This window comes from Musca autumnalis, unplaced genomic scaffold, assembly GCF_047663935.1.
Source record: "Musca autumnalis isolate F117 unplaced genomic scaffold, ASM4766393v1 scaffold_5, whole genome shotgun sequence".
In the NCBI taxonomy this organism is placed as follows: domain Eukaryota; kingdom Metazoa; phylum Arthropoda; class Insecta; order Diptera; family Muscidae; genus Musca; species Musca autumnalis.
The window spans coordinates 88,403,368-88,415,836 of NW_027412088.1; the positions used below are offsets into that span (position 1 = coordinate 88,403,368).

Genomic DNA, 12,469 nt, shown 5'->3' on the forward strand with positions numbered 1-12,469 from the left:
ATCAAGAGTTATCGTGCGCACAATTTTTCCGAACATTTTTGAACTTTTGTGGGGGAGGTACCTGAAGGAGTGGATCTATATGGCTTATCTTTGAACTTAAACTAAGTTTGCACAAAATATTACGAAGGCCACATTTTGAACCTAATCGGCAGATTCGTTCGAGTGTTATCTTGCGCTCCAACCACTACACATGGTGTCATAGGGGTTTCTGTACCTCTCAGGTTATTTTCTCAGGAAGTATGGACATGCCCCTGATGAAACTTGTACCGTCATATGGCTGGCAGTGAATACAAGTTGCTGCAACAAAAATCAAAGCGATTCGAGAACAGGCTCTAAACTAAACTTTTCCGAAATTTTGTGTGGGAGGTACCGGAAGGAGTGGGTCGATTGAGCCCATATTGGAACATAATCTAAGTCTGGCAGAAATTTCACGATGTGCAAAGTATGAACCAAATCGATCCTTCAAGAGTTATCGTAATTTCCGATTATTTTCGAACTTTTGTGGGGGAAGTACCGGAAGGAGTGGACCGATATAACCCATCTTCGAACTTAAACTAAGTTTTGACAAAATATTACGACAGCCAAGTTTTTGGACCGAATCGGTTAATCAGTTCGAGAATTATCGTGCGCTCCAGCCAGACAGACAGACGGACATGGCTAAATTAACTCCAAATTGTTTGAAACACATTTCGTCCAAACATACTTGGGGTCTAAAACCATTGTTTCTATGAGGCACATTTTGCCCGTATGAAAGTGTATATGGTAAATTTCAAATTTCTTTTGCAATTCCATTGGAAGAAATGTTAAAAAATTTTTTGCGAGCACATCCGCAATTTTTGGAACATAGATTAAGAAAACAGTCGTGGTTTCAAATCTGTTCGCGTTCACAAAATTGGATGCTGCGCTCCAAAGTTATGGGGGGTTTTATTCCCTTATAAAGAACAAATATTTAAAAATTCCATTTTTTCTGTAATAAGAAAATGTATATATAAAGCGTTAACAGCATTTAATATCTATCCGTAGATGCCTAAATATTTACTAAATGTATTTTTATTTTCGCGGAAAATCAAGAAATACTGAAAAAATCTTGGAGTAAATTTAATTTATTCTAATTTAGAGTCCAAATAAAACTCGAAAAAATAAATTAAAAATACGTACAGATTCTAGACAACGCGTAGAAAAATATTAGACCAAAATTTTAACGATAGGAGTTATAACTGCCATATTACAGCAACAACAAAAGACGAAAACTTAATGTTGGAATATTATTTCAAAAATATATTTTTTTGTTTTTATTATTACCTTTTTAGGACGAAGGCCAATTATTTATGAAAGTTTATTAATTATGGATTAATCGAGCTAACATGGCCTAAGGAGTTTTTTGTATTGAAAAATGGATTCTAGCGTTATACCACAACACACATTCAACCAATTACCCTACGGACCGTTTCGCTTGGTGGTTGCCAAAGCTCGTCAGGGGTATTTTGAATGTTAATTGATGGCTAGAAGACAAAGGCTGATTTTGATACCTTCTATTTATACAAACATTTTTACAAATGTGTAGATATGAAGTATTTTTCTTTATCAAGTCACCCTAGTGTCTTTTCTAGAAATCAATTTCTCAATACATACACACGTACAATCAAAGGGGGTTTTCCTTTATGAATTGCAATGCCTACTTTTTCAGTAGTTATGATGATAGATTGGCTGTGGCCTAGAGCGCTAGGACCTCGACAACATTGTCTATTTGTTGGAGAGGACCCAGGTTCAAACCTCAGCCGGGGCATGAGCTCGATTAATCCATAATTAATATATTTTTTTGTTTAATACGAAAAATAGAAAAAAACATTTTTGGGAGTTATTCTACTATTTCGCTAAATTTCGATGCAAGGACTGACCGACTTCGCTGAAACTTCTTCAAGGAAAATGCGATGACAAACAGGAAAGTGTATTTGCTTACTTTGATAAACAATAGGATTATGAAATAGAAAGTAATATTGAAATTGCAACCAAAGAAAAAACATAAAAGTTAAAAAACGTATAATTCGCGAATTCGTTAAAGGCGCATGCGCTTTTCAGATACAGCGAGTGCATCTCTATCAATATGTAGCGATTTTTCCACTTTTCATTCAGCGGCCAAAGTGTGCCGTCAGCTGCATCTTACTGTTCAAAAAACCTTTATGTGGGTAAAAATAGCGCGATGTACATAAGATTATAAGGCGCATCCGATTTCAGTGACCGCCTATAAAAAATACGTCATTATAACAAATTTTAAACAAATTCGTCAAGAACCGCGGATGTGCTACCAAATTCTATTTTATACGAAATACGAATATTACTCCAGAATCTCGGTAATTTATGCCACACGGTTTTAGAAAATAATATAATCGTGTATAAAGGATTCCATTTATGTAAAAATAACCAAAGAAAATCGCGGTTCAATGCGCGCAATCATCAAAATATAATTTTGCAGAATTTCCTACTTTCAAGGTATCTATAACCGCCGTTTTAGTGGATGGATTTGAACGCGGAAGGGTTTATTAGATCCGGCGCTTAAAAAAACTAAAATCACTCGGGGTTCTAGGGTACCTGAGCCACAGTTGTAAATTTTGAAGCCAAAAAATAGGTTTTTATAGAAAATTTACGCACCATTTACATCAAAATCGGACGTATATAGCATTTTTGTTGCAGCAAATTCGTGAAATCGGGCGAACATATATATGGGAGCTATATCCAAATCTGAACCGATTTCGATATAATTTGGCACATTTATTTCTAGACAGAAGTCAGTAACACATTAAAATTTTCATTGAAATCGGAAATATATAGCGTGTTTGGTACAGAAAATACGTGAAATCGGCGGAAAATATATATGGGAGCTATATCCAAATCTGAACGGAATTCAGTCACACATTCAAAATTTCATAAAAAATGGACGTATATAGCGTGTTTGGTGCAGCAAATACGTGAAATCGGGCGAAAATATATATGGGAGCTATATCCAAATCTGAACCGATTTTCACCAAAATCAATAGCGTTCTTCCTATGGCTAAAAAAGTTGTAGTCCCCAATTTTCAGGTGAATCGGACAAAAAATGCGTCCTGTACGTTGCGAACAAAAATACATGGACAGACAGACAGACGGGCGGACATGTATAAATCGACTCAGAAAGTGATTATATGTATATCCCCAAAAGGAACTATGGGTCTATTTCGTTTCCTTTTGTATGTTACATACAAATGCACAAAGACATAATACCCCTTACCACATAGTGGTGTAGGGTATAAAAATTAAGTTTCAGTGCTTTGTTTAGAAATGCACTTAAAACTAGGAAATAATTTGTCGCTAAGCCTCAATAAATATATTCTTTCTCATGATTGAATCTCTCAAATAAAACGCTTGCATTTAAATTATAAATGGTGGCAAAATTAAACGGCAAGCGATTTATTTGAGAGATTCTATCATGAGAAAGAATACATAAAATAAAATCTGGTGGTGCCCTTATATGGGGGCTATACCAAACCGTGGACCTATAATGTCTGATTATTTGCAAAGGATGTTTTATACCTATTATAATGTTTTTACCCTAGCGAAGACGAAGTAGCAAATTTCAGTCATCTTGGTTAAACCCTTAAAAATACCAAAAATCGGCTCTGGTTGAAAGTTCTTACGGAGACTAAATGCCAATTTTCAGCCATTTGGGTTGGATTTTGAGGTCACTACCTTAAAAATACCGAAAATCGGGAGGCACCGTTCTATGGGGGCTATATGAAGATGTAGACCTATACCCACAAATTTGTGGTTGAAAGTTCTATACCCACATAGAAGACATAGTACCACTTTTCAGCCATATCAATGGAATAGTCATGTCTCAACCTTCTCTATACCAAAAATTGGGAGGTAACGCTCTATGGGGGCTAGATACAAACGTGGGACGAAATAGTCAATTTCCAATACCAAACATCTGTACAAAATTACAAAGCTCTATCTTAAATATTGCGAGCTGTATCTTGATTTCAACAGAAGAACGGACATGGTTATATCGTCTTATAATTTTATGCTGATCAAGAATATGTATACCATGGTGTAAGAAAGAAGGTGATACAATAGGTTTGTCCTTTTACGTACTGAACTTTACTGAACATTGTTTCTTCAGTAATGTTTAGCAACATTTCAATTATACAATTGTCAAAACTTTACTGAAGAAAAAATGTTCAGTAAAGTTCAGTACGTAAAAAGACAAACCAATTAATAGCAACCTACATACATATGTCTTCATTTGCTGTCAAAACATATTTTTAATCAAAAATAAATAACAAATATTTCGCATCTATAAAAAATATTTGTGTACAACATCTTTGTTTAAGCTTCGCGAATAATATTTTAACGTTTTCTTCTAACTTTTGTGGATATTTCGCGCAAAAAAAAATTTGACAGCAAATGAAGACTACAACCTAACGTCAACTATTGGATCACCTTGTTAAATTCACCTTGATGTATACCTTATAGGGTCTCCGACGAATATTTCGATGTTTTACAAACGGAATAACAAATTTAATTATATCCTCCATATTATGGTGGAGGGTATAACACGTAAAAACACATTAAAATCGGTCGGCCCGAACGTTTTACACCCTCGACCACGAGTTGTATGAAGTAAAAGGGAAAAATTAGTTTCCTTTAGGTTAAGATAGCACTAAGCTTCTCCATCCGATAGCACTAAGCATCTCCAACCGTTCTATGTGGACAACAAATTTATAGCAGGAAAGTTTGGTGCTCCCAACGAAGACTAAGTACGAAATTTAAGCAATTTCAGTGTGATACGCTTACCACGAGGCTAAGACCTTTAAAACACCGAAATTCGGCCACTACCGTTCTAAGGGAGCTATGTATATCAAAGTAATACGGACACCATGAATATAAGACCCATATGTCGGGAATGGCTGCCTTTGAGCACACAGCACTTGCGTTTGAGGAATTTAACAGCCATACAAGCGATAACATTAATTGCAATCAAGTAGATTGTTGTAGCTTTAGTCCCTCTTCCTCGTCGTTATCCCCAGCAGAAACACCAACCATTGTTGCTGTGTACTGTGCTTCTGTTTCTATGTAAATGTGAAATGAAAACTTTAATAAAGGAAAAAACTGTAAAATGAAATAAAATATAAAGGAAAGTCCCAATTTACATTAGGCGAGTTTACTTGCGGCAATTGTCAGTTTGATGGAGAGAGAGGTGAGGTATATGGTAACCATTTGCCTCTCAACACCTTTTCTCACCCACAAACTGACAATTGCCGCAAGTAAACTCGCCTAATGTAAGTTCGGACAAATAATAAGGAAATATTTTACACATGTTGGTTTGAGAATGAGGCTAAGAACTTCAAAATACGTTCTATGGGGGCTGTATCAAAACGTGGACCGATATAGCCCATTTTCAATACCAAACGTCCTAGGAGTAATGGAACAGTGAAACGTGTGAGCGTCAGTGTAGTGAGTCAGCTATGTAAATAACCTATCACATACACTCCACGTCAGTAGAATAGAACACCTAAATTTTTGTTAATGTTAGCATATTTATCCCAAAACGAATGAATCTACGATTTTAATCTTGTAGTGTTATGTTCCAATCTTACGGATCTTACGAATTAGTCGTTTTTTTAACTGAACTCGCATGTAAAAGCCCCGTTTTCGCTGGAATTACTGTGTTCATGGAAATTGAGGTGTTAGGTTGCGTAAGTTGCTTTTAAAAAGTACTAAAATTTCGTTCAGTGCATTAAAACAGCGGTTGTTTTCATATCAGTCCTTCAGGTATTCGTAATCCTAGGGTTACTCGTGTTCCAGCCCTTGAGGAGTTTGTAAGCTTGGGTTCATCGTATCCCAGTTCTTGAGGTGATCGTAATCCTTGCGTTTCCTGTGTCATAGGCATTGATAACCATCGCTTCCGAACCCTGTTGTATCCGACTTGACTCTCGAGGTGTCCTTACCCAAGCTAGTTAGAACCAACGACAATTGCCTTTGAACCCGTACGCAACCACACCAAATAAAACGAATCTTTCTTTATGACAACAATATAATTTATTTTTCAACTTTGGACAGTTGTGGTGGTGTCTTTGATAATTTCTCCCTCAGGTAGTTCTCGCACCAAAGAAAGTAATTTTTCTAATTTTTGTACCTGCAACACAGATTGTTCCAGGTTTTGTTGTTTCTTAGGTGGTTTGACCATCAGACGTAAATTGGGTGACAGCTTCAAAGAGGTGACAGTGCCCCTGAAAAAAAAAATAACAACAAAAATTCAAATCCAAATTTTATAATTAACTAAAAATCCTAGCACTCACTTATCATCTCCCACAATAATAAAGGGTAACTTCTCATTAAACGACAAACGGGTCAGCTTATTCTTTCTCTTCGGCACCACAGCCTGGATACATATTGCCTTGTACTTGTTCACATTCAAATCGAAAACGTAGACCTTGCCTTCATTGGTCACCGCTGCAAATACCGTACTCGAATAGGGTGCCCACTTAACATCACCCACTGCTGAACCCAAATCGAATATAAATAATGGTTCTGGGCGCATATCTTCCCAAATCTTTACACGCCAATCGCCACTACACGAAATGAAAATATTCGAATTGAAACGATTAAAATCGATACGATAAACTGATAAATTGTGGGCCCGATATGTCATCAGATATTTAGAGCTATAGGCAATGCTACATTTGTAGATGCAACCTTCTTCGGTACCGATTAGAAATATTTCCGGATCTTCGGGATGAAATTTCATACAAGATCCACAACTACGTAAACGCAATTCGGTGCCGTCGGGTCCCGAAACAATGCCATTCTCTAGGAAGAGGGTTATTATTGTTGTTACCATCAGTTTATTTTGCATGAGAACCCAATTGAAGACACGACCTCCCGACGATACGGAATAGAAATTAATTTCACCATCCGCCATATCTGGTCCCCATTTAATCTGAAAATAAATCAAAAATTAATAAAAAAATTTAAAGATTATTTTTCAAAGAAGACAGCTGAGTTTTTTAATGGAATAAGAAAAAGCCATGAAATTCTTCTTTTTCCTTCAGAATGGGCCTATAGAAGAACCCTTTCTTTCAGAACGCTTTTTCAGAAGGTGCCTATAGAAGAATGGGTCTATTAAAGCACCCTTTCCTTCAAAAAAGCCCCATAGAAGCACCCTTTCTTTTAGAATTGGTATATTAAAGCACCTTTTCTTTCAGAAATGGCCTAGAGAAACACCCATTCTTTCAGGAATGGTCTATAGAAGCATCCTTTCTTTCAGAAAAGCTCTATAGAAACATCCTTTCTTTCAGAAAGGCACTATAGAAGCATCCTTTCTTTCAGAAAGGCTCCATAGAAGCTCCTTTTCATTCAGAAATAGTCTAGAGAAACGCCCTTTTTTTTGAAGTGGTTTATAGAAGCATCGTTTCTCTCAGAAAGGCTCTACAGAAGCATCCTTTCTTTCAGAATGGCTCTATAGAAACACCATTTCTTTCAGAATGGCTCTATAGAAGCACCATTTCTTTCAGAAAGGGTCTATAGAAGCACCCTTTCACTGAGAAAGCGTCTATAGAAGCACCCTCTCTCTATAGAAGCACCCTTTCTCTCAGAAAGCGTCTATAGAAGCACCCTTTCTTTCAGGAATGGTCTATAGAAGCAACCTTTATTTCAGAAAGGGTTGTCAAATGTGTCCCATAAACTTTTGGGGTCATTTGTGGTCGGAATTATAACTCCGTGGCCCTGTACATTGAAGGAGCTACCTCACTCGCTGACAAAATTAGCGATGTAGTCATTTAGTTTACCGCATATATCATCTATAGTTGAACCTGACGCTATTATACATGTGTGGTTATGATGTCATCGACAGTCGGTGTACTATCTACTTCTGCAAGCCATGTGTTAATGATCGGCAATTCGGCAACTGCGTCTGTGGGTCGCGAGGAGTAAGGTCTCGAGTGTCTTGGTTACTGGCGAGGTATCAACTTGTAAAATTGTCCCTAATTTTCCTCAGTTTTCAGTAGCGAGACCACCCAGATTTCGGGATCTATGTGGGTGGGTAAGGAAGAATTAAGTACCTTGGTTAAATACTTCAGTCCAGGTTCAAATAACTGCTTAAACATGACCATGAAGAACCGGCCTGTGCAATTGCTTTGACAGATGTCTTCTCGTTCCTCCTACCAGGGATGGAAAGCGATGTAACCGTTGACAACAGTTTACCAATTTTTGGGTCGAAGGGTATATACACTTTCATACGGGCAAAATGTGCCTCATCGAAATAATGGTTTTAGACCCCAAGTATGTTTGGACGAAATGTGTTTCAGACAATTTGGAGTCGATTGAGCAATGTCCGTCCGTCTGTCTGTCTGTCTGGCTGGCTGGAGCGCACGATAACTCTCGAACGGATGAACCGATTCGGTTCAAATTTTGGCTTTCGTAATATTTTGTCCAAACTTAGTTTAAGTTCGAAGATGAGCTATATCGGTCCACTCCTTCCGGTACCTCCCCCACAAAAGTTCGAAAATGTTCGGAAAATTTGTACGCACGATAACTCTTGAAGGGTGTAACCGATTTGGTCCATACTTTGCCCATCGTGGAGCGTGTACCAGACTTAGATCAGGTTTTAATATGGACTCAATCGGTCCACTCCTTCAGGTACCTCCCCCACAAAAGTTCAAAAATGTTCGGAAAATTGTGCGTACGATAACTCTTGAAGAGAGTGGCCGAATTGGTCCATACTTTACACATCCTAATATATCTACCAGATATAGATCTGGTTCAAATATGGACTATATTTGTCCACTCCATCCGGTACCTCCCACTCAAAATTTCGGATACATGTTCAGTTTAAGACCTGCTTTCGAATCACTTTGATTTTTGTTGAAGCAACTTGCATTGCTGCCTCAATTGCGATGGTAAAAGTTGTTTCAGGGGCAAGTTCATACTAAAAAACCCCTATGGTACCATATGTAGTGGCTGGAGATCCATTCTTTTTAGTATCTCCTCCGCAAAACTTTTGATATTAAATCCTAATCAACATTTTTGTTAGTTCAATCGCCCAAAATTTTTAAAACTCCCTAAATACATGCGTTTTTTGGAAAAAATTGTTTCAATATACACAGGCTGAGGGTATATCTCTGTCGGCAAAGCCGACTGATACTTTTTTACTTGTTTGTTCGTTTTTCCTTACATACTCATTAGAAAGGGCATTCGTTCGAAACATTCGAACACATCAATACTGTTTCTGCCGAATCTTACCTTGACAAATAGCAAAGTTAGAAAGTTTTTGTCGGTTTTACTTTTTTGCACGAGTATATTCTGGACGGAATTCTTCCGCGTGAGAAAATCTTTAATCCTTCAAAATATGTGAAAATGATGGGGCAATACAAATCGTAAGGACTACGTGCAATAAAAACTTTAAGCAATTCACGACCAAGTTTCAAACTGGATGTAAGCCAACATTTTAGTGTGCTTAGCCTTAAAAGGAGATCCCCAGTTGTAAAGCTCGATAAAAGGCATTTTTCATGTTTTTTTTTTTTTTTCGAGAAAAACTACGTAACTTTTTGGCAGATTTTTTATACCCTCAGCCTTTAGGCTAAGGAGGGTATATACACTTTGATACGATGAAAATGTGTCTCATCGAAATAATGGTTTTAGACCCCAAGTATGTTTGGACGAAATGTGTTTCAGACAATTTGGAGTCGATCTAGCCATGTCCGTCCGTCTGTCTGTCTGTCCTGCTGGCTGGAGCGCACGATAACTCTCGAAAGGATGAACCGATTCGGTTCAAATTTTGGCCTTCGTAATATTTTGCCCAAACTTAGTTTAAGTTCGAAGATGAGCTACATCGGTCCACTCCTTCCGGTACCTCCCCCACAAAGGATCGAAAATGTTCGGAAAGTTTGTGCGCACGATAACTCTTGTAGGGAGTGACCGATTTGATCCATACTTTGTACAGCGTAAACTTTCTACCAGAGTAATATGAGTTTCCAATATAGTCCCAATAGGTCCACTCCTTCGGGTACCTCCCACACAAAATTTCGGAAAAGTTCAGTTTAGGGCCATCTCTCGAATCGCGTTGGTTTTTCTTTAGCAACTTGTATTTACTGCCGTCCATAAGACGGTACAAGTTTCATCAGGGGCAAGTCCATACTTCCTGAGAAAACAGCATAAAAATTGCAAAAAAACCCTATGACACCGTGTGAGGTGGTTGGAGCGCAAGGTAACTCTCGAACGGATCTGCCGATTCGGTCCAAAATATGGCCTTAGTAATATTTTGTCCAAATATAGTTTAAGTTTGAAGATAAGCCATATCGGTCCACTCCTTCAAGTACCTCCCCCACAAAAGTTCAAAAATGTTCGAAAAAATTGTTCGTACGGTAACTCTTGAAAGGAGTGGCCGAATTGGTATATACTTTACACATCCAAATATATCTACCAGATATAGATCAGGTTCAAATATGGACTATTTTGTCCACTCCATCCGGTACCTCCCACACAAAATTCCGGATAAGTTCACTTTAAGACCTAATAACGATTTTCGTTGAAACAACTTCCATTCGCTGCCTCAATTACGATGGTAAAAGTTTTTTTTAGGAGCAAGTGCATACTTCTTGAGCAAACAGCCCGAAGAGTGTAAAGACCCCCTATGGCACCATATGTTGAGGCTGGAGATCCACTTCCATTGTCGATCCATTCCTTTTAGTATCTCCTCCGCAAAACTTTTGATCTTTAATCCTAATCAACATTTTTGTCGGTTCAAACGCCCAAAAGTGTTAAAACCCCCTAAATACATACGTATTTTGGGAAAAAAAATTGTTTCAATATAAACAGGCTGAGGGTATATCTCTGTCGGCAAAGCCGACTGATACTTTTTTACTTGTTTTCTTCATCTGAAAGAGAAAAATGTTAACAAGTTTTGAGGTCGTCTACAAAACTTTGTTTTTATTAAAGCATTTTGCAGTGCCAATTCTATCTCGAAAAACTAATAAATCAATTGTCATATATTTTTTGCGGCCGATTTCGAGAAAAACACAGTTTATATGCTGCATACACAATAAAATAAATTGTTCCCATCCAACGCTCATACTGAGGCAATATTGTTCCGATCGACTTAAAAATTTGACCAAATATTCTATGCTACTTATACTTTCTACATTTTTCTGAAATTTATAAGTAGGGATCATCCCTTAAACTAAAATTCAGCGCTCACATTTTGAACTTTGGTGTGGTGTGGATAATTTTATTGAAATATTTGAGATATATTGTGTACACCACTCAGCGCGTAGGCAGATGGATGTTTTCTGGAACTGAAAAATTAGCAAACGATGAGATTTCGTCCATGAAAATATTCTACAAAAATGTTGCTAGGAAAATTGTATGTAGGGTCGGTCCACTAGGACAAGAAATCGATATTGTCATGTTTTCATTGTCCTTTATCACTTTTACCCGATCTGTTTCATGAAAACTCTATGATTATGTATTTCAATGAATTTCGCATATGTTACTGATTGTGTAGAAAACTCGGATACACATGAATTATATCTGTTCCTTGCAGACAGATCCGGTTATTTTAAAGTCTACATCTAAAGAACTCATTGAGTATATAATGAATCCTAGTAGAAAGATTCGGTGTTTGTCAGACTTCTGAATTATAGCGGGATGAATCTGTCGTAGACTTGTATAGTTCATGAACGAACTAGTTCAATTGAACGATCCATTGAAAAGAGCGTATGAACTAGATCAGTCGATATAGTTCATTATAGTTCAATAGTTCACTGAACTATAATCAGAGTCGGTGACCGTACGATCAACGAACGAACGATTCACTATCTAGTTCAACATGTCGTTAACAAATGCATGAAGTGACGCCGTCGTCTGTGTAAGTGATACCTTCGTTATGTGATGAGTTTGTTTACGTTTCGGATCAAGGTTCATGGAATAGATGTTCGAAAATGAAGATTTCTACAAAAATATAGAGACATAACATATTCCAATATGTCGAATCCATTATGTACCTATTGAATGTGCCTTGTTTTGGATAGAAAAAAATACACACAATTGCAATGACAATTTCTACACACACACATAAGATTTTTTGCCAGCCACTTAAATGAAGGACGCTTTTTCTTAAATTTACACCAACTTAATCCTTCTTTATGAATGGAATAAAGCTATGCAAATGTAATATTTTTGTTCTGGGGCTCAATTCTGTTTCTATGAAAATGTGAAATGAAAACTTTTATAAAGGAAAAAACTGTCAAATGAAAAAAATTATAAAGAAAATATTTTTCATTTCAACTTTTCATAGAACAAGAATCCAGCCCCTGGAATAGTTAAATTATATCATTCTATTGTTTGTTTCTATTTGGTGTATGTATGTATGCGTTTTCATCAAACGAACGATTAAGAGCCGGTGAATGATTCTAGAGTTGTGTAGTTCCGGAACGAA

At 37.1% G+C, this 12,469-nt stretch overlaps 1 protein-coding gene across 3 annotated transcripts in view; it reads right to left on the reverse strand.

Moving 5' to 3' along the window:
* Positions 1 to 6,052: 6,052 nt before the first annotated feature.
* Positions 6,053 to 12,469, reverse strand: part of LOC141405863 (dynein axonemal intermediate chain 1) — a 50,135-nt gene continuing 43,718 nt past the window's right edge. For all 3 annotated transcript variants that reach the window (XM_073990678.1, XM_073990680.1, XM_073990679.1), the window contains 2 exons: positions 6,336 to 6,976; positions 6,053 to 6,266 (listed from right to left, as the gene is read on the reverse strand). In XM_073990678.1, coding sequence (XP_073846779.1) covers positions 6,083 to 6,266; positions 6,336 to 6,976 — 825 coding nt within the window. In that variant the 3' untranslated portion in view covers positions 6,053 to 6,082. The remainder of the gene's footprint in view (positions 6,267 to 6,335; positions 6,977 to 12,469) is intronic.